General features: G+C 39.4%; 1 protein-coding gene across 2 annotated transcripts in view; it reads right to left on the reverse strand.

Annotated features, from left to right (window-relative positions):
* Window positions 1-18,447, reverse strand: part of TMEM245 (transmembrane protein 245) — a 77,331-nt gene extending 58,884 nt beyond the window's left edge. Inside the window, exons 1-5 of one of the 2 annotated variants that reach the window (XM_064429968.1) lie at window positions 17,695-18,447; window positions 7,932-8,049; window positions 6,685-6,786; window positions 5,674-5,781; window positions 586-807 (exon numbers count right to left, since the gene is read on the reverse strand). In XM_064429968.1, coding sequence (XP_064286038.1) covers window positions 586-807; window positions 5,674-5,781; window positions 6,685-6,786; window positions 7,932-8,049; window positions 17,695-18,330 — 1,186 coding nt within the window. In that variant the 5' untranslated portion in view covers window positions 18,331-18,447. The remainder of the gene's footprint in view (window positions 1-585; window positions 808-5,673; window positions 5,782-6,684; window positions 6,787-7,931; window positions 8,050-17,694) is intronic. The other variant, XM_064429959.1, reaches the window with a different exon arrangement.
* Between the last annotated feature and the right edge of the window lie 4,443 nt (window positions 18,448-22,890).

A 22,890-nucleotide genomic window follows, 5' to 3' on the forward strand; every position in this document is an offset into this window, starting at 1 on the left:
ACTCCCCCAAAAGAAGAAAAAGTGGCATCCAGTTCTAAAATACTATCTTTTGATAACTATCATAACTACTCCAACTCTTGCCAGATATATAGGAGAAGAGATGCATATAGGTGTGAAGCAACAAAGCTAATTAACCTCAGACCTAAAACTGGAACTAAATTTATCTTGTGACTCGTCCTCAGTGCCTAGCAACCCATTTTTTACAGAAATTAAAAGTTAACATGAGCTCTACTTCACTGCTGAATAACAACTAAAATATTCTTCATTTTTAAGTGCAAAAATATGAAAGAACTGACATCAGGAGAAAGAAATACTAACTGGTCTAAACCAGAAGTATTCTTACTATGTGAGGTATGACACTACATTACTTAAGGTAACTACAATAGTCAATAGACAAAGCAATTTAACAGAGCTGTCCACTACATGGTAATAGACTGGGTATCAACCCTCCTTTTTGAAGCTACAGTTCATCTTGTCTTAACAAGTAATTAAAAAGCTTTTATTTAAAACTCATACAAGCCTACAAGTCTTTCCTCCTGTTTTATTTAACATGACACCAAACATTTCTAGTAATTGGATTATTACCTGCAAATGGCACTGGCAGTAGCTGCACAATCCAAAAATTTAGCCAGATCTGAACAATGACAATGGCCCACACAAGAGTAACAAAGTAAATATCACTAGTTTTCTTTTTTCTAAGTAAAGATCCAATCTCAGCTCTTTGTCTGTTCCCAGATGATGAAGAGGAGGTGCTGAAAGATGATGAAGCTCGTGGAGGTGGAGGCTGATCACTTTCTGCTGTTGATCCTAAAACAAACACAAGAAAATAAAGAAATGGAAATTATCACATTAATATTCACCACAAAATAGACTATGTTCCCTATTCCCAAATTCTCTCTTTTTTTTAGAAGGTGGGGGTGAAGGAAGGGACAGCAGCAGAAGGCTGTGTTTCTGCTGTTTTGGGTTGGTTTTTTTTCTTTTAATTTCTCTAAAAGACTGAGACAGCCTTGGCACTGATCTGCCTTTTGAAAAGCTAGAACAAGGCTGTGTAAACTCTCCCACATCCTGCATCACCATGCCAAGCAGTGCTCACAGGAGGAGAGATGAAAAGTTGCTACAGCCTCTAAGAGGGTTCCTGTCACTGCAGCTAAATCACAAGCCAAATATATTGTATCAAAGAACCATAAGACCATGAAAAACATAAAATATATTAACTTCTAGGAAAAAATCTGAAGTCTTAATATAAATCTTTCACTTCCCTTTACTTCAAGTACTGAAAATAGAATCTTAGATTTGCTCAAAACTCATTTAAACAGAACAAAAAATATAGAGTATGCATTGAAGAGAAAGCTTTTATTTTACAACTGTCTCACTACTTCTCCGGATCACTCACAACACAAACATAGGAGCACTCACACTGTCATCCTAAATTCCTTGCTCTGTGTAACAAATATTAGTAACATCAACCACCAGTTAGTGGATAACAAATTTTGTCAGTCTCTCACTCATAAGTTAGCAAACAAGAAATTAAATTAAAAAATGTAAACTGATGTGTTAAAGACCCTATACATAAACAATAGTCTTTTCATGCAAAAATATTATGTTCAAATTCAATTTTTTGGATGCAGAACATGCCAATTTATTTATTTATTTGATCTTTCAGATGCTGGATGACACCAAATACATCTTCAGCCAGTCCATGTAAAATCTCTCCCTGAGAACACCAGTATTAGCTTTTACTGAGGCTCTGTGCTGTTGTCCAAATGCACACACCTCCGACAAATCACTACTTGAGGAAAGTTGGCAGCCATAGTGCAGGAATGCACACACAGAAAAACCTGAAAAGTTACTCCGTGCTGAAACATAAAAGGCAATTTAATATGCTGGTACATACCACACAGCTGGTAAACGATGAACACAACTCTTTCACTGGACTTGTGCCACAGACACATCTTCTCCCATGAAGAAAAACTGCATAAAAACTGTACTACAGCATACTACATGCACAAACAACTCCTGTTCTACACACACGTTTTTAGCTGCAGTGTGTCGTCAAAACCATTCCCAGCCTAAAGCATGGCAGCTAAAATGTTCAAAAAGGCAAGACTCATTAGTCATACAGTAAGAGTAAGTAACAAACTGCATCCTCACACAGCGGATGAACACTTTTGTTGCAGAAATCTGCACTGGTGCTCTACAGACAAGTGGAACTACTTTTACAGCTTATGAACACATTCCCACCACACCAAGACAACAATCCAAATCCATCGATTCACCCAGCTGGGATTGATACTGAGATGATGACAGAAACATCAGATGGTTGCTGGTCATGTATTTGGTGGAACTTCAGAATATTCATGAAGAAACTAAGGCATGCAACCTGAAAGAAGGAATTCTGCAAGCAGCTAAGCACAACAGAAGCTTCAGGTGGGGAGGTTCTTGGCAAATCAGTGCATATCTCCATGCGATGATGGCCAGCCCTACTATACAACTACAAACAACTTTTCATAAGGGGAGAGAAAAAGTTACCTGTAAACAGAAATTTTCCTAAAAAGACAAAGTATTTTTGTCATACAGAAGAGGGTCAATGTTTCCCCTGTACTTCTCACTCTATATGTAATAAAGCAGAAGAGTACAAACAGAAACAAATGGATGCACTAAAGGAACAAAATTTGAAAGAAGTATACCCATAATAAATAATTTTCCCCTTCAATTTATTCAACACTTCTTACTGTTCTGCTCCAAAATTAAATCAACATAAGAAGTAATAATACAACAAGCAGAAACTCAAATATTAATCAAACAAAAGGAAGAACTCAAAGCAAAACCAGAATAATTAGCTGAAGTCTATGCCTAAGATTAAAGGTATACAATATTTTTTGCCCAAAACCTCCTTATTAGAGTCACCTCCTTATTAGATTTCACCTTTAGGAAATAAAAAAGAACATTCATTCTTTTAGTAATGAAAAATTTGACTGATATATTTTTTGCAATGAGGAATTATTTAATTAAAAAACAGCAACAGTAATGTTAAAAGCAGTTACAACTTAACAGCCTTATTTCTGACAGTTTCCCTGTAAGCAGACTATACACAGAACACAGAACAGAGGGGCAAGAGACAAGGGAGTAAAAAAGGAAAAGAAAGATAGAGGGAAAGAAAGACAGAGGGAAAAAAAAGGGAAAAACTTCTAGGGGATCCCAAGGCAAGAAAGCTTTTTCAGGATGCAGTTCTCCAGCACTTTTAGCAAAATTAAATTGTCACTCCCAATGACCCAGTATTCTCCTCATGACAAACCCAGGCCTGCATCAGAACTGTCATTTAGATGACTCTCATAAACCAGTTAACAAAGCTGATCCACCCAGAAAAAAATCAAAACTGCAAATGAAAAAAGTCACCTTCTGCTGGCAAGACATGCTCTGCAAACCAAGGTGTGAGTGCCTTGTCAACACAAACAGAAAAACAGAACTGTCAGTACAGTGATTTTGAGTAACTTCAGTTTCTGTAAAATCCCATTTAGAGTGCTTCATGATATTTGGAGAGATGAAACCTGAAAAACACCTATCTTCCAACTAATGAGAGCATGACAGTCTAAATAGCTAGCACAATACTCAGGAAAAAATTCTAGCAAAATCAGAATGAATGGTACTTCTTTGAACAAGAAAAAAAAAAAGCAAAATTTCCAGGCTGTCTTATTAAGACTTGCTCTTTTCATTACACAGTATGTTCTCTGTCACATCAATTTCTTGCTGTCACAGAATTTTGAATTATTCTCCTCCTCAGGGAGAAGACAATGAAACAGTAACATAAACAGAAAGGCAGGTGTCTGTATCTGTATGCAGGGCATAAGTTAGGAAAACAGTGATTTTATTACTATTCAATAAGAAGTCCTGAAACATTAGGATGAAGGTACTCCTTTATGAAGGACCACATCTTTCCGTGATTTCACATGAAAAATATTTCTCATGCTTTTTTTCTAAGAAAACAAAGAAGGGAGGGCAAAAGGGAACCTGAGAATCATTACTTCCTTTATGGATTTTAGTATCTATCATATTTGAAGCCAACAAGACAATAGAATCTTCCCTACAAAGTACTGTAGTGGCATCTGCTTCAGAAATTGCAGACTTCTTTGCTGTATACACTGGAAACTCTAAGACCAGCAAGCACCACTTAAACCACATAAACTGGTACCATTAAACTCCTTGTCCCCAGTAATAAATACCAGTTTCAGTAATAAAATACAGAAAAACATGAGTGTTTAGAAAAAAATATAAAATCAACAAAGCTTATACCACCCTCACGGTCTTTTAATAAACAATTTTAAGCCTGGTTGTTCTGTAATGGATTTAATAAAGTGTCAGGAAAACAAAAAAAATTAGTAAGTTCTTAAGCTTGTATGTAAAACTTTTCTGTAGAAGAAAAATGCTTCATCATCATTCACAAAAGATCCAAACCAAAGATGGCCAAAATTATGATTAAGATATCACAGAACACTAATTTTTACCAGATTGTTGGAAAATTATTTTAACTGCTGTTAGGAGTTAAAAGAAAACTCCATGGGATTTTTTTTTTTTGTTCTGTGAAGGAAAACAAGAGAATTCACAAGACAAAAAACCCTCATCTGGTTAGCTTTTTAAAGAGAAGTCAAAAAAATATAAAAGATACCTTTGAAAAAATGCTGTAGTTATCTCTTCTTGAAAACAGAAAGAAAACTGTCTTAAAGAAGTGAAAAATAAGAACTGGTAAATTAAAAAATAGCAATGAAAGAATCACTTACATAGCCCATTTGCGGGCATCTGTTACTTTTCCAGATTTCAATATTAATTTTAAAAAAATTTTCTCAGTTCCAAAATCAAGACTGGGCACAGAAAGAACTGTCACCACAATACTCTGATTCTAAATTTCAGGACATAATTCCAATATAATCATGTTTATATTAATGATAGTCATAGAAATTTTCCATTTAAAAATTAAGTTTTGGAAGTTCACATTCTGTCAAGTTGAATGATCTGTTTGGTTCGGTTTGCAGGAAATGGATGAAACTTTTCAATTTCCAGAAATCTCAGTAATAGCTTAATTTTCTACTATCACATTTCATCAAAACCTACCCAAAAAAAAATGGTCAAGTTTAAAATCATTGATGGGTATCTAAACACTTTTAGTGTCTGAACTCATAAGCCAATTGTCTTATACTGAGTGAAAGTATCATGTGACTTAAGCTACAAAGTCAAGTAAACTCACTATACAAAGGACTTTGAGCATGCCATATTGTAAGTGGTGCATTTTTTTCTCACTGCAATGTACACAAAAATTCCTCCAGTCTGTACCCTCGTCTAGAAATCCAGCTATATAACATTTAACTCCCAACAAATCAAAAGGCTAGAAAAATTAAAATAATTAACAATGAAGAACAGGAAAAAAATCACACTTTCATTCTAAAAAAACCCCCACAAAACAGTAATAAATCCTTCTAGTCAGGTCTTTAACAGCCACATAAACTATCCTTTGCTAGACAGCTTTTATACTAGCAGCTTCTCCACATTTTTTAAAAACAGATAAACCTGATTCATATTTTGGACAGAATGAAGAGGCTATGGACTATTTTGAATCTGAATTCCATCCATTTTCATGCCTTTAGAGCAAATTCAAATGTTTCTTACAGAGTATTCAGTCACCTGAGGGTTGGGAGGAATGTTCATTATTGGACTCATCTTCTGTCATTGAAATTGCCATGGCAATTGTTGAAGCAGCAATGGAAATCATCTGACCAGGAAGCTCTGCCCCTGTAAAATACATACATGCATGTAAGTAACAAAAAGCTTAAGCCTTAAGTTTTATTTTGTGTTAGATATACACTGGAGCTGTCAGGCAGCAGAAAATATATCGACGGATACTGTTAGTGTTTAGTATGTATTATATGTAGTCAATATGATCAAACAGGAATGAGTGCTATTAATTTTAGTATTACAATGCACCTGCAGCCAAAACTCAAAACCAGTTATTAGCTTAGTGCTTTTCTTGATAATGAACTGGTACCAAACAAGACATTCACAGTTGCTGACAGTCTGATTATGAAAAATTTTTTGTACCAGTTAATCAACTTTACTAACCAACTAAAACAGCCAGACAGGAAAAAGGTTTCCTTCATCGGGAATTTACGATGCCTTTGCTTTTTTCGAAACTGACTTGCAACAGGAAGAAAAAAAAAACTATTCTTCTCAAAATCTAAACACAAAACATATTTTTAAAAAATATTTTAAAAACAAATGGACTGGACATTGGAAACTTGCTAGATGGAGTTGTCTTGGTTTCTCTCACAGTATTACAGGAGCTACTAAACCCATATTGCTGATTTTTTTCAAAATTGGCCTCTGATTTCAAACATCCTGGGCTACCTTCATGCCTGAAATTACATATTGAAATCCATAAACTCAAAGGATTTGTCCAATAATGAGTCACTACTTTACCATGGAAAAGAAACAGCAGTCCATGACAATCATTTTCTGTAACAAATCCAAGATTCACTTCAGCATAAGTAAACCACTTTGAAACACAATAAACATCCTATAGTAAACTCTTGCAATCCATATGCTATTGAATTTACCAGGATACAGTCCAGATTATTTCATTGGACTGAAGTGAATTTTTGCCTCCAACAGTAAAAGAAACAGTAGACTTTTCCTTACCAGAAGACTCCTTTCCATTCTGCTGTTCATGCAACATGCCTACTGTCATCAGAACAACTATAACCAGAAATACAGGAATTCTCCAGGAACCTGCCACAGAAGCTGAAAGATACAGTGTTGGGATTTTTTTTTTTTACGAGAAAAATTACACCATTAATAAAACCTACATTTAGCAAAGCCAAGAAAGACAGCAAATCAACCAAAAAACAAAGAAGTCATAAAACAAAAGGCCTTCTGCAATAAAGAAAAGGAAGAATAGAAAACAAACATGAACAAGTTTTTCAATAAACAAACTAAGTTGTTACTGTTCCTAACTTCAGTGATATTATGTTGATATAGAGAACAATTTTGAAAGCAACATTCAAAATCACGTGAAAATACACACAAAATTAAAACTTTTCCATAACAGAAAAAAGTCATGTTTCCCCCAGAAATGTGTATTTATGTTAGATCTCCAGAGAATGGGATTTTTCTTGGATTTTGCCTATTCAGCCTGTACTCCCAGTAAATACAAGACTGCCAAAATCTAAGCAAATGCAAAGTCACTACATACAGCTTAAACCTCAGGGAAGCATCCACATATGGTCAGAACAACCCCTGAAACCTGCTGCTAAAGTAAAGTAAATCAAGAGGTACACTGTGAAACCTTCTATCATGGTAGTCTTCTATTAACTGCATGATTCTTCCACCATAAACTGATATGAGAACATCTATTATATGAAATGCATAACATAAGTCTAAAAGATTACTATAATCTTAGAGTTGTATTAACAGATTATAGGGATTACTGCCAAATGTATTTTATGCTGCTGGTATCATCCTGATATGCTTGTTGACTACCGATAGATTTTTTTTTTTGCTTCTGTTACTACTATTAAACACATTTTGCAGCTTCAGCCTTGGTTAATGGCAGGCTTTCAATAAAATATCACAAATGAATGTCTAAAGCCAGCCTCATATGACCCCAGCCTTTCCTCACTGTCAAGAAGTTCACATTGTCTGTGAACCAAATAAGGGGAAACCACGGGAAGTACAAAGGAGGAGGAGTGGAAGACGTTGCTCAGCATCTTGATGCCTTCCCATTCCCTACTCTAATGCTCCCTTCTGGACACATGCAGCCAGAATTACTGAGCAGACAAAACAGTTTGCATTTCAGCTAAGACTCTATTTACATACTGAGCAGAAGAGTAAGCGAGGAGCTTTGTTTACAGAAACCTCAGTTATCATAATAATTTATTGTTACTCACCTAAGTGAAAGAGCAGCATAATCCAGACAGGAACAGAGACTGCTTTTAAGTAACGTTCAGTGCTTACATTCCACTTGAATGAAACCATCAGCAGGTAACCAACTACCAGTGTCCATATCTTTAAGAAAAAGATACAAATAGGCATGTACACATACATCAAAGAGAGCTCTACTGTACTCATGTATGTGTGTACACTCATGCACACACCCATAACTGTCACAGAGAACTGAAGTCAGCTTGTAAGTCTTTAAGAAGTCCACATTTCAATTAATTATATGAGTTCATCAGCAGCACCTATGTGGCCACGGGGAGACAGAGCTGGCCAGCACAGCATGCTGCCCTCATTCCAGCATGGAGCAGTTTTTGCCAGCTCCTGTGTTTTCAGTCCAATGAGACAAAAGGGAGCTTATGCCAAAGAAGCTATTAGGAAGCACAACCAGCCGGTTCACAAAACAGATGCCTTTATAGGACATGTAATTTTTTTGGGTTTTTTTACTAAAGAAAAACCAAGGACAGGAAGACATCAATGACAACTTGGGTTTGCTGCTTCTAACACCTTCTACTACTCTAGTCATGAGACAAATCACAACATAGATTTGGAGTTAAGAATCTTGAGATGATGTACTTGAGCTAAAAAGAAAGAAGAAGGAAGCAGGAAGAGGTAACAGGAGGTGAAAAACTGTTACTCAGGAGAGGATGTGAAATAAAAGAAGTACAAAAACCTGTCAAAATTAAAATCCAATGTTTCATTCTTAAAATAAATAACTAAAGATATTTCTGGCTCAAATTCAACGAACATTCCCTATGCATCACCAGTTAATTACACCTTCAATTTTACACTCATAAACCCATAAATTCCAATGAAGTTTAAACAGAATTTCTATTAAGAGCATTTGCTGAATCAGACATCACTGTAAGAAGGAAGAATGCACAGGCAGAGACACAGAACAAGTAATTAGGAAGAACACACCAGAGAGGTTTTCACCTCTACTCTCCAGTACACAACTCATGCTGAAAACACAATAGTCTTTGTGAAAAGCAGGTTTGTGTGACTACTGCCACATATATAATTGGTGGAGAGGAAATCTCAGCTATACTGAATTGAGCAGACAAGCAGTGAGTGATGTCCCTGATATCTTGTATATGAGATTATTCCCTCTGAAGTTAATTTAAAATCACTTAAGATATGTGAAAAAATACCTGCCCTTTGCACACTAATGCTTCTCATCTAGGCAGATCACTCCAACTTTTCACTTATTTCTAGTTTTGCATCAACCGAGTTCCATAATGCTTATGGCCAAATGCAGACTCAAAATAAATATCAAAAACTAATACAATCCATGGACATCAAGACTAAAGTCACAAACAAACAAAAATTCTCATTAGGAATGCACAGTAGCACGCCTTTAATAGGTTGAAATTTAAATTCACTTGTAAGGCCCTTCACAGCACAGCTCTAATTGCAAGAAATAACTCATCACAAAGACATTATCCTACCCCGTAACATCAGCCATACAGCATCTTTGTACAATGAATGTTCCTGTTCCAAGCAGATTTTCTCTTTAGCTTTTAAATTTAATGATAAATTACAAAGAGGAGACTCGGTACCTTCAGAAATTTAAACTTTCTGTTTAAAAACAAGTAGGAGGCTATCAGGGTATAAGCCTATGTTTAACAGCCAACAAAGCAAAACACACTGCACTGGTTTTATCCACGCATGTAGCTTAACATTATAGGGCTTAGGTATTTAATTTGTTTTTGTGTGTGTTCGAAGTTAAAATAATTAATCAGTTATCATTTCTAAAAGCTTAGCAAATGATCTAAGTTGAAGTCTTTATTTATACTGAATAGAGAGAAATTGCTTACTTTTAAATAAAGCAGTCACCCTTTTTCAGAGATCAAACAAAAACCTTCCTGAAGCTCTGTAAAAAGAACTGTGTAGTCAGCTGACTGGGGCAAGAAGTTTAATTTCAGTGACACCATGGAATAATCAGCTCTTTATTGGTAAATGTTATGGCCAAGCACATCCCTAGACTGCAAGAACCAGTGCACAGGAACTAGGGTAGCCTACTTCCAACAGCTCATAGCTGAAAGCAACTGACAAGGCAAATTAACTTAAATTGACATGGACTAGGACTTCATCCCATAATGACTTGGCAACAGCATACTTTTTTTTTTTCCTTAACCCTTTAAAAGTGTGTTACATAATCCTTCCCACTGTTTTTCTGGATGGACTCCAAAAGTTTTGGCTTGAAAAGCATGGAGAATATTAATAGCCTCTCTGCTATTATATGCCATTCTCAAGAACTGACATAATTGAAACAAAGAATGAAAGACTGCCTACTTTCACTAAAATGAAGCTACTGCAATTATTGCACTGAAACTGTAATTGATAAGGTTCCATGCTAAGACAAAATGCCTATAAATTTAAGTGGTAAGACTATACAGCTGAGCAGGTAACTAATACATACACTTCAGATTTTGCAGAATGTGTTACCTATCATCAACTATTTATCAAGCTGAAATCAGTTGCAGATGCCTAACTTTCACCACGTAGTCTGAGATTTTTAAATCACTCCTCAATCACAATTATTATTAACAGGCATGCACAACTTCCACATATTGCAACTTTGGGATAGTTTAATCCTGCAAGCTGCCCTTCTTCCTTCCCTTGCCTATCTTAACAGACAGCCAAGACCTCATTTTTCACATCTCCTCTGCGTTTTGTAGCATCTCTTACAAACTGATGTAAGCATTGCTTTGCCTTCAGACATGTAAAACCACTTTCCTTAATAAATAGTGCTAAGACTGCAGAGTAACTTCTTGGGTTTTAGCATCCATTTCTGTGTTAAAGTGGTAAATTTAAGAGGCAGATTTAGAGATGTCTAAGGCAACTATGAAGGGCTTTAGATCTCCTTAAATTAAATCCAACTAGAGACAAAATTACACCATAGAAAGATGCAACTTTTATGTTAAACTCAAGCATCTGCTTCAGTGATTTTTCTTGGAAATTTCTGTGGTGGAAAGTCGAGTATTTATCAGCATGAACTATCACCAACATTACTGAAAGTTTGTTTCTCCTTCCTGTTGAAGAAATTGAAGGATTTGAAAAATGGAGCCACTCTTTCAGCTTTGACCTCATTTTTCAAGAACAAATCTTACTACTCAACTTTTGACAAGTTTTATACTGATTTATGTTGTAGAGTAAAACTCTTTATTTACACAGTTCCCTCCCCTTTTTCCTATCAACAAGTTAACCTCTACCGGGAAGATTTTGCAGATGAGCGCATAACTCACTGCTACCAAAAGTGGCAATTCATTATCTCTTAGTGCCAGCTGGGCAGTCCCACCTCTTCTGCACAACAGCTTCAACAATCATCCAGCCAGCTCAAGATCCCTAACCTCATAAAAAACTACCTGTAATTCAGTTATAGCAAAATAAGCTCACAGAAGCATGGCAGGCACCAACAATAGGGCAACAGAAGCATATGTCAGAAGTGCAATAAGCAAGAAGAGCTTCCCACTGCAAAGCTGTTGGAATAGTTCAGTCTTCCTTGGAACGCCGCCCCAACACCTCAACATCCAGCAGCAAATACATTTCCCTTTCCTTCTCAGGCACATGTGGTTGCAACAGCCTGGTCAGAGAGAGAAAGCCAGATTAATTTTCCCAAGAATTGTTCTGGGAAAAGTTGTGAGAAGCTCAGGAAAAACAATTCTTACTTAAGGCTCTGCACCTGGTGCTTTGAATAGCTGTTTCTCATTAGATGTTTACCAAAGGGTGGTTTCTAAATCAGCCCATGGTGACAGTGTTTTGATTACATGACCAATCAGGTTCACCTGCTCAGAACCGTGTATAGAAAGAATGAGCTTCCTAATAAAATTTTTATTAGCCTTCTGGAGACCTAGAGTCTCTGTGTCACTCATTCATCTGTCCCTGACTCCAGGGTGAGAGGCACATGGTATGACTCTTGGGGTGGTCCTGTGCAGGGCCAGGAGTGGGACTTCAGTGCTCCTTCTGGGTCCCTTCCAACCCAGGATATTCCATGATTCTATGAACCACGCCACAAGTAAACACAACAGTGAAGATTGAGAAGATCAAACAACAGTTAATTCTTCTGATATATGCCCTGCCAGCCTGCCAAAATTTTTCAGTTTTTAACAAATCAGCACCTAGAAAACTGAGAGTCTGTACTCCTTCCTTCTCTTATTGTAGCTCTACCCTCTCCCCTGGCCATTCCAAAATGATGTTTATTCCTCGGCTGCTCTTTCCATTTGGAAATTATACAGCAAGGTTTTTAAGAGTTTGGTTTAAGTTTTGGTTTGTTTAGGGGGTTTTAACTGAGCTTTACATTTAAAAATGTTTTATGGACCTACAGATCTAATTCAAATTGCTTTCTATTTTCCAGTCTCAGTTTTCTGAAAAAAAAAAAAAAAAAGAAAAAAAAAAAAAAAAAAGCCAAACTACCGCATCAGGTCCCTTTAATATTTGAAAAGAAAATTTTCATTCAGAAATGGAGTTTTTAATTCGTTTTTCTCAAAATCAAAAATCATTTAAAAGGTTTACCAAGCATTAACACAGCACTTTTGCAAACTTCTAAAACAGTGTTGCAGAGAGAAGATGGTTTAAAGAGGTCATCTTATGACACCAGTTCACTATTTCTACATCTCCCTCCTCAGTGGTGGCACAGGCTGATAAAGGAAAAGGAACCTACCACAAAAGCTGAATAGAAGAGTGTTGGACTTGAAAAATGAAACGACACAAGGCATTAAATGCATTGCTAAAAGCCAAACTGTGTTTGCCTTTAAAAAAGGTGTTTTCTTTATCTGCCTCTTCATTTGAAAATGATTTTCTAAACAACATAAAGGATAATAAGGAGGCAGGTGACAAATTATGAAGGTGTCATTTTGACTCCAGTTTTCAGAACCAAGTTAATTTACTGTAGCTTTAGCGCAGTTTCATTAGTACACAAGAACAAACATCCCATAATGTGCAGAGTAAGTGTGTAAATGCCTGTCCTTTAGTAAGGAGACAGCCTTTATCAAACAGTAGAAAACACCCAAACTCCAACTAATCACACATGTAAGACTATTTTTCACATCAGAGCAAAGACAAGCACCTCCTGCCTTCACTTAGGAAGCCTTCATTTCCCGAAAGCAGGTTCTAAGTGGACACAAGTAAGTTATTCCTTGTCCCAAGTCCAAAGGAGAACTGTGCGCCCATTTTGTTTCTTCTAAAACCCCCAAACGTGACATATATGCATGCTGGTATTTCTGGCATTAAAAAAAACCAGACTATTAAACCACATGAAACAGAAACATGGTGTTTAGTGAGATCATCCTCTTTTGAAGGGATGAAAGTATGAACTTATAACTAGACCCCCAGGGCAGGGGGGAACTGACCATCAAAATCAACTCTGCCACACATAGGCTGAAAATTATTTTCAATGTGTCCTGCAACATTTCCTACACTGAATTTAAGAAAAAAACATAAAATCTAAGATATCCAGAAGACTGAAGCAATGGATGTTGAGAATACTTCTCCTTTAGTTCACTTTTCCTGTCTTAATACAAAAGCTACTTATGAGAAACTAGTAAGAAAAATGCTATTCAGAAATCAAATGTATTAAGATTCTCTTGCAAAAAGAGGTTTCCCAGAGCACATCAAATTCTTTCCCTGCAGACAGAGCACCACTCCTCTGACATGCTTCATGGTAACACTTTGCAAGAGATGGCTCCTCAACATACACCATTTCTTGACTTTCTTCTTTTATTATATAGAGTACAGTTAAAATTTTGCTGGACAGTTCCACAATGATCATTCCTTTCAGAGGTGCTGGAAAAAGAAACATCATTGTGTTCAACCAGTACATATAAATACCAGTAAATAGCTAATATTATGTAGCATATATCATTAGGCTTTAGGTTACTGCCAGTTTTGAGGCTGTACTTCCTGCATATAAATCGGAACAAGCTCCTTGACTTCTCCAAGAAAGGTGTCTCACTGCAGGCTCTTCCAAAACTGAGGGCGGGTGTGGAAGGGAAAAACAACAGTAGAAAACACTATCAACATCCCAGACTTTCCCTGCCTCTAACCATCTCGTTTTTAAACAGACCACGTGTGGCCTCTACACAGTTTATCTCTACCACACAAAGTTGTGAAAACATACCAAAATCTGTGGTTTTGGTAAGATGTGTTTACAGTCAGTACTTGGCTGTATCATTTACAGGCCAGGATACCATAATAATAAAGTATAATAAACAACAGAAGAATACTTATGAGTTTGTTCAGGCGTTTGTTTTGGGTTTGGGTTTTTAAGGTGGGCAAGTTTTAAAAACCTGCAAGCCTGCTGTAATAAGAAAGGGAAGGGAAAAAAAAAGCCCACCTATGCTAAGCCCTCAAAGAAATAGAAATTGTAGGCACATTAAAAATCAGAAGTGTGCCCTTTTCTTTAATAGAAGAGAAATTGGCCCATCAGGTGAACTCAACAAAACACAGATGCTTTTTTGCCCCTACAGGTGATATTCAATAGGACTGTGGAAGCCAAACACCTCAGAGCATGAAGAATGCTTGGAGAATTTCAGTCTGTAAGGACTGCTGTGGGAGTGACCTTTAGTGCAACACAAATGGAAGTTTCCCTGGTGGATGTCTTGCACAGAATCCCTGATGGGGAGCAGACAGTACACCAGCCAAAAGAGGCAGCATGTACCCTGACAATATTCCAATACAGCAGTCACGGCAATGGTGGGCAATCTTGTTTCCAGATCTGCCCAGCAGCATGGTGAGGATAAGACTGATTAAGTGCTCTAACTGCATGGAAACCCCGAACAACATAAGTTGTACCTCATACAGTCAGAGATATAAAAATACACTGACACACACGCGTGACTACACTGCTGTGAACCTTCAATAACCTGTGACAAAGCAAGGAAAAAAGAGCGGCCAGAGAGAAAGATTTTGACAGCCCTATAATCAAGTTCACTACAGAGAATTCTGCTCATTATGATTACATCAAATTTAATTTACCAACATGAACCTCAGAGCCAACACAGAGCAGCTGTACAATTCTTTACATCTGCTGGGATCTTTCCCAAATAAATACATGTAAATTCTTCTAAAAAAAAAAAAAAGACGAAAATATAAAGAATAGCTGGAATTGGATATATATTAACTTAAGTATAAAACATCAGCCTAAAGTAGTTTAAAATCTTTCCACAAATCAAAAGAATTTGTGGAAATTCTCCTGCAAAACTAGCGAAATTGCTGCAGCCCAAAAGCATGTAGGACTACATTCAGTCCACTATGAGACAGATTCCCATCCTTTCCAAGAAAAAAACTATAGAGAAAAACATTCCCCTTCCCTATTATATGAAACTGCTGTTTGTGCAGGGCCCTCCACATAAGAATTCTGCAAATAACCAAAAGAAGGCTGGAGTCAGAACAAGGAACTCATCTGGAATTTTTAACCAGCCTCCAATTTAAGGCCCAGCAGCCAACTGCATTTTTTGAGCAAGCTTCTTTGAAGATTATAAATTCTGAAGGGAAAGGAAACTGTGGGAGCACAATGCTTGTAGACTAGCCTAAGATCTTGAACTTGTTCAAATGCGGTGTTTTGCAATCAGCTATCAAACAATCCAGTCATGGAGATACCCAAATTCCTGAACTGCAGGTGTGACTTAAGAGCCATGGATGGGAACACAGGCACTTCTGAATTTTGACTCATCAATGCCATGAATGGCTTTGCCAGATTTGAGGACAGCAGGACAGGAAGGCTCTTTAACATATTTGGTGCCGAGATACACCTTACCATGTCATTGTCACATGCAATTACTGCATTTGAAGAACTTTTTTTCTAAAACTTAAGAGAATTTCTGTTTCAGTATCATGGCCTAGTAGATACCATAAAAATACCTTTAGTTAGAGAATAACAAAGCAAAGCCCCATAACTCTAATGATAGGTATCCACTCACTTCTCAGGGAATCAGAAAGGGAGAAGACAATTGTGCACACAGAAAGAACCATGGAGGATTCAGAGCCCAGAGAAGAACACTCATCCCAAATTCCTGTGCAGCTAACAAGCAGAACATATGCATGCAAATAGAGTCCTGCAATATAACATGGCAATTAAAGGGCTTTTCAAGTGCTTAACTGAAGTTAAAACCGATACTATTAACTGATCCAGCTCAGGGCTCCTCAGCAGCATGGATAAAATTAAATTATCCTGCTACAGCTCTGAGATAATGCACATCAAGTACTGAAAAATTAAAAAAAAAAAAAAACGGACTAAGAAAACACTGCAAAGTGTACAGATGATGCCAGATCGAGCTGCAGTTATTTACAAAGGAAAGCCCAAAATTTTTTTCTCCTGTAAGGCCCTAGAAAGAGACACAGACAGCTTGCTTAGAAAGCAACAGGTTTGCTTAAGGAACTCTGTGATCAATTACCTTCACACAAAACCAAAATTTTCCCAAGTAACTCAGGTCTGAAAAGTTCTGGAAGCTTACTATGTTTTGTTAGTTAAAATCCTACTGCAGTTCAATGAACACAAGTGTTAAATCAGAAACACCAGTGCCAACCAGAATGATCAGAGACTGCTAAACAAGGCAGCACTGAGGAGGCACACACATCCAGCGGTGCATTACAGCCACAGTTAAAAGCTTCAATAAGTGTGGTTTGCTTCAGTACCCTTATATTTACACAGCATTAAGTACGGCTTAATTAAGAAACTTTTAATAAAAGCCTGGACTTAGCCAGGTCAGTTAGTGCAGCAATATTAGAGATTTGTTAAAAATAAGACAAAGAGGTCAGTGCAAAGTTTTTTAAAAAAATCTTAAGCTTACCAAGCAAATTGTGTGGCAACAAGTGAAAGCCTCCCACTAGTACCAGGCCATGCTTTAGTTCTGTTACTGCTCAGCTGAAAGTAAACATGGTTGTATCTTGCCTCTTCATAAAGAGAGAATCTATCTCTGTCTACTCAGTCCTAATTATACTTCGGAGAACAAAAACAGACCAGAAACACATGTCCTCTGGCATCTTCCAGGACCAAATAAAGTCAAGAAAATCTTTTCCTCCAGTGTTTACTTTCAAGAGGCTAAACAGATTCTCCTGTCCATTCTATGCACATTAGAGGCAGTCTGTCAAAACAGTCTCTTGTCAGTCCATTCAGGAGCACTGTTACCTAGCGAAAGGGCATACTTTGTTTAAAAAATAGAGCAGCTTTTGACAAGTCTGACACTAGGAAATCTGAGCATGCCAGCTGTACATCAGTATTTAACAGAAGAACAACATACTGATCTGATCTTTCACATACCCATTTGCTTCTTATACGTAGTATTTTTTGTATTTTCAGTTATAACTAACGAAGTGTAAAAGAGTTCTGCCAGAAGTTCTAACTATGCTACCCACTGAACAGAACCCAGGGAAAAGCAGTCTCCAAGGATTTGTTACCAGCAGTAACATTTGTGAGTTAAACAGCTTTACTTTTTAACGTTCAAACTGCGTTTACACTGTTTGATACGCTACGAAGAAAAAGAAAACCCTACACAGTACACTCAGAAACAAGCCTTAAGGTGCCTTCCCCCATCCCGGGTCACTGGTGGGGCTGCGCTGCTATTTCGCAACACTTTTAACACACACCTGAGAACTCAACAAGCCTCGATGTTTACCCAAGAACCCGCCTGAATCACCTCTGACTTAACAGCATCGCCAGAACCGGGCGCGCCTGACGCACGGCCGCGGAACAGCGACACTCGCTCCCTCACTCACCCACTGGCTGCTGAAGTAGTCGAGCCCCTGGCAGATGATGCGGGCGGCCTGTGCCAGCAGCACCTGCACGCCCAGGGAGCTGCCCAGGCAGTAGAGCCCGTAGAGCAGCGGGCCGCCGGCGCCCAGCAGCAGCAGGAGCCGCCGCCGCCGCAGCACCTGCTCGCCCAGCGCCTCCACGCCGTAGTTGGCGAAGCAGATGGGCAGGAGGAGGGCGGCCAGCAGCACCGGGGTGCGGGAGCGGTGCAGGCGGCCCAGCCAGCGCCGCCCCAGCGTCGTCAGCGAGGTCTTGAAGGGGTGCAGGAAGGTTCCGCAGAGCACGGCCCAGAGCAGCGGCCGCAGAAACGCCTCCAGGATGAAGTACACGAGGACGGCGGCGCCGCAACACAGCCCCGCAAACAGCAGCGCCCCGGTGTTGTAGAAGGCCTGCTTGATCGGCTTCTCCAGCCGCGGCAGCGACATTCCCGCCGCCCCGCCCTGGCCGCCCAGCGGCAGCCGCGGCATGGCCGCGCCCGCGCCGGGGGAGCCGCCCGCCCGCCGCTCCCGCACCGGTGAGCCCGGAGGGGCCGCGACGGGACCCGCGTCCGGAGCCGCGGCGGGAGCGGCGTCGGGAGCCGCGGGCTCTGCGCTGTCAGCCATGGCGGGCGCGGGCACGGCCGCCGCCGGCGGGCGCGCAGCGGGGCCGGGACTGCCCGGGCGGTCGTGCCCGAGGGCGCGCAGGGGCCCTGGGCTGTAGTGCCGCCGCCGCCGCGCGGCTCCGGGCGTGCGCCCAGCCCAGCGGGAAAGGGGCGGTGCCGGCCGGGAAGAGAGCTGGGAAATGTAGTTCTGCTCCGGGAGAGCGGCGGCCGCGCTCCCTCCGCCCGGCAGGAGCGGCGGGGCTGTGCCCGGGCCCTGAGCCGCCGAGCGCCGGCCCAGGCTGCCCGGCGCCTTCGTGGCCTCCGCTGAAGAAGGCGGCCAAAGGCTGGGGCGTGGAGAAGCCCAGCGGCTTGCGGCACAACCTCATCCCCATCCCAGAAGTGCAGCCCTGTCCTCCTCCGCTGAACACTCTGCTCTCCCTGCTGCTGCTCTAGTCTCCGGGAGCGGAACGAATTGGGCGATCTGGAGTGTCATTGCATGGTGAAGAGCAAGACTGGTTAGACCAGCTGGAGCATTTTGTCTCGTCTGAACATGTTCTGGCAGCAAACTGTTTAACGAGGAAGCATCTGCTCTTTTACTGGCAGCCAGGCCCGCTGAAGAAGCAGTGGTGCTGTGTGGTTTTTTCGACCTGATGTTTCTGACACTGTACCATCAAATGCTATTTGCAAATAATCTGGAGAAGAGCTAACTTCCTGCAGCTGGCATACACCAAACACCTGAGTGCAGGCATGAGGGCAACTGCCCACATTTTGCAGGTGGTCTAAATGGGTCTGTAATGAATACACATGGTCTGAGCAAGTTTTGCAAAGCAAAAGCCATGGCATTTGAACTAGCTCAGTGCTCGCACTCTGCTACTCAGTTTTCCTTAAGACAAGCCTTCAGAAGGTACTAAAGCTATTGGTGATGCTGCCATAAAACCCTCAGAGGGATCCTCCCCTTTCTTTTCAAGGAGGCAGAGCTTATCATAATAATAATAAAAAAGAGATCACATGCCACTGAACATATAAAAAGTACATAAATATATAAAAAAGAGGAAAATAATCAAATTCCTGTATTTTTTTTAGAATTTACATGCAAGTTTAACTTTATGTAACTTCATGTTAGATTGCAGTCCACAAGGACTTCAGTGGAGCATTTCTTGCATGACTGAGATGTTAAAAAGCTGAAATTATCCTGAGCACAACTGTCTTTAACTTGTGAAGTGGGAATACACCTATTCATACCTAGCTTTTAAATGCAGAGCAATACCAAGACAATGCCTAGATGCGACCTGTCCCTATCATAATAGCAAGGGTGAAAGGTAGAGGTTTTTCCACACCCTTCCTGTGACTATGTTGCATCCTGAAGCTGTAGGTGGGGCTGGGCCCGAGCCAGTTTTTGAGGTTTGGCACTGCAGTCCTGACTTGTCCCTGCAAAGCCTTTCCTGCCAGTTACACAGTTCACATTGTAAAGGTTCCTCTGAGGTCCTGCAGCTCCTTGTTTTCCCTTTGCTGAATAAATCACGTGTAGGTTCAACAAAGTATTTTAATTTTATGCCATGAAAGCACTTACAAACCTACAGGCACTTTGTTTGATCCTGATGAGGCATTACAAGCAGTTGTCCATACAAGAAGCTTTTATTGAACCTTAAACTGATACTGTCACTCACAGCTCTTTGATCAGATAGATCTGCCTCCTGGTAGGGTGCTGAAATAGGTAACAAGAATGCATCATTACCTGAACTTCTCTTTAGTTCAGAAGCCAAACTCTAATTGCTCATTACAATACCTTTATTGCATTAAAGTTCAATTAGCAAGTGTCAATTAAGATTTACACAGGGGGAGAGCAGAGAGTTCTAATCCTTCTGCTAGCTAAACAGAGATGCCAGGAAATCAAACCTTCATAGGCACATCTTTTTATTCCTTTGATTTTTCTTAACAGACTCAGTAAGCCATGTTCTGCAGGAACATAAATTAATACCACCTCCTTGAGTTGAGTGAAGCTATAAATATTGTTTTACATAAGCCAAGGATATGGTCCCTACTGTTTAAGACCTTTCCTTTCCAATTATGTTGTTCACTCTCCATTATAAACAACTAAACATAATAGAAAAGGGAAAATACCCCAACAATGCAATAAAATAAAGATTTCTAATTCATGTATCGCCACAACAGGAACTTAAGAACAGGGACATGACCCACAAGCATCAGAAAACAATCTCTAAATCTTTGACAGCTGAGGGGAGGATGTGTGATCTTCACAAGACACACCCCAGCATCTAAAGCTTAACTCCACAACAGATTTCAAATAGCAACTTAACAGCTGGTTTTGCCTAAGACTTGAAATGGTAAGAGATTTTAGAGTAGATGCCCATAACTTTCACAGATGCATTTTTATGGTCAAAGATAAGTAGCACACCTCAGGCTCCTATACTGCCAGAAATTCTACAACAATCTCTTTGACTGTATTTTTCTTATTAGGAATTATTCAAGGGAAAAGAGGGCAGCAAAGGAATGCTTTCACGTCAGTGGAGAAAATACGTATCCACCTAAAAGTGCATGTGATAAGTACTGTCAGTCGTTGGTGCTGTCCTATGTAGAGGGAAGTATAAAATCAGGTATTAATTAGTAAAAGAGAAACTTGTAACTTCTGTTTGCTTCTGCACTAGCACCCCCGATTTAGTGCTCTGAACTGACACCTTTTGAGTCCTGTTCAAGAGGTCAGAGACACCTCTAGCTCTTCATTCACTTGATGTGCAGTCAACATAGACCAAAGTTCCAAGCTGTCTTACACATGATACCAAAATACTGGGTGCTGAGGCAGCCACAAAGCAGAGGAGATAGACAATGCCAGCAACTGCAAGTTAATCATTATTTACAACCAAAATAACCACATGGAGCTATGAAATAAGTCAGGAACAAAGCCACAAGGTGTCAGCACTGGCCTGTGTATTTAGAAAATAACTATCCCTGCGTGAGAGACTTTATTTGTTTTAACCTGAGTTACTGAGCATTTGCAAACATTCAGTTGAGGTAAATCTCACTTCATAAATTCACTTTGGTTTAGTGACAAAGTAATACCATCTTCAGATCAATGAAAAATTACTTAATGTAAACTGTTATAGTTTCAGTACCAGAAGCAAAGAAAAAGTTAGTCAATGATTTAAGATACAACCTTTGCATCTTCAGGTTGTCTGCATATGCCTTTGTATTTTGGGCTAATTAAAAATTTAATCTTTTATGCAGCTCAACTGCTAAGATGAGAAGGCTACAAATTAAATGTAATTTACAAAATATTGGTAAAAATAAAATGAAAATCAATCCTTGGGAACACCGTGTCTGATTGCACCCAGTGATTATAGCCTGACTTTATTGCAGAAACAACTTTGTTCAACATCTCAGTTAAAGTGTACAAAGTAATCAGCAGAGTGACTCTTGAATGATTCACACAGAAGACTGAATCTTGTTCAGTTAACAACAGGAACAAAATGCATGGTTGTAAGGCAGAGTAGTCAACAGCACCGACACAGAAGTGTTAAATCACTGGAAAAAACATGCAAAACAGCACCAGTAGGTGGATGGACAGAACATGCAAAACAGCACCAGCTGTGGATGGACAAAATCCAATGCACTGTCTTTCATGGCTATCCCATGTGATAGCTGTGTGCACAAAACAAGAACTAGATATACAGAGATCTGAGTAACAGAGGAAAGTTTGGGATTTATCAGGTTTGTGACAAATTCCTCAACAGTTTGTCAGCAGTCATGTAATGAAAGACAAACAGAATATAATTTAAATCTATTTGGTACATGTAATGCCTCTACTGATCATGATGCCTTGGACAGTGCACAAGTAGCTGCCACACACAAGATCCATCCTTTCTTGCAGCCTGCAGCTACAGGCTTGCAGTAATACCACACACACAAAAAACAGACCACACAGTGTAAAAGCAATACAATTATTGTTGCCCTGGGCCAACTCTTCTTCCCAGTCCAACAGTAAGGAACTAAAATACCTGCTCAAACCTGAGAGATCTCAGAAATTCAAGCATCCCTGTTTAAGAGACTTCTACAGCAGCTTTTGCTTGCTGAGTATTATGGCACTTCCTCCTCTCTGTTGCCCATTTCTAATATAGTTTCATTTTCTTCTTTTCTGCAAAAGCCTGTTCTGGCTGCCAAGGAACGGGGCAGTGATGATAGTAGATAAAGAACACCAAATTTGTAATATTGCTACTTGATCGTATTTGTATCAAATAGTTACAAAAACACAGCACAGAGGTCACCACAGGAACCTCTAAATTCTACACACTTACAGCAATTGACAATGTGGTTAATACTTTGCTAAAATAGAAATGATGAGATTTACTTACAGATCCATTGTAATACACATGGTGAAAAAAAAAAAAAGGCAGTCTTCTCACATCTGTTAATTCACTAATGATCAGCCTCCATGACTTAAATGGAATTAGTCAAGCTAATAAATTCAAGACCATGGCACAGGAAGGAATTATTAACATAGGCAGCGCCAAGACTTCTTTAACCTAATGGAGACTTTCTTCCCCCTTTATAAATGCCATACCACACA

The sequence above is a fragment of the Passer domesticus genome, chromosome 1 (assembly GCF_036417665.1).
Source record: "Passer domesticus isolate bPasDom1 chromosome 1, bPasDom1.hap1, whole genome shotgun sequence".
In the NCBI taxonomy this organism is placed as follows: Eukaryota; Metazoa; Chordata; class Aves; order Passeriformes; family Passeridae; genus Passer; species Passer domesticus.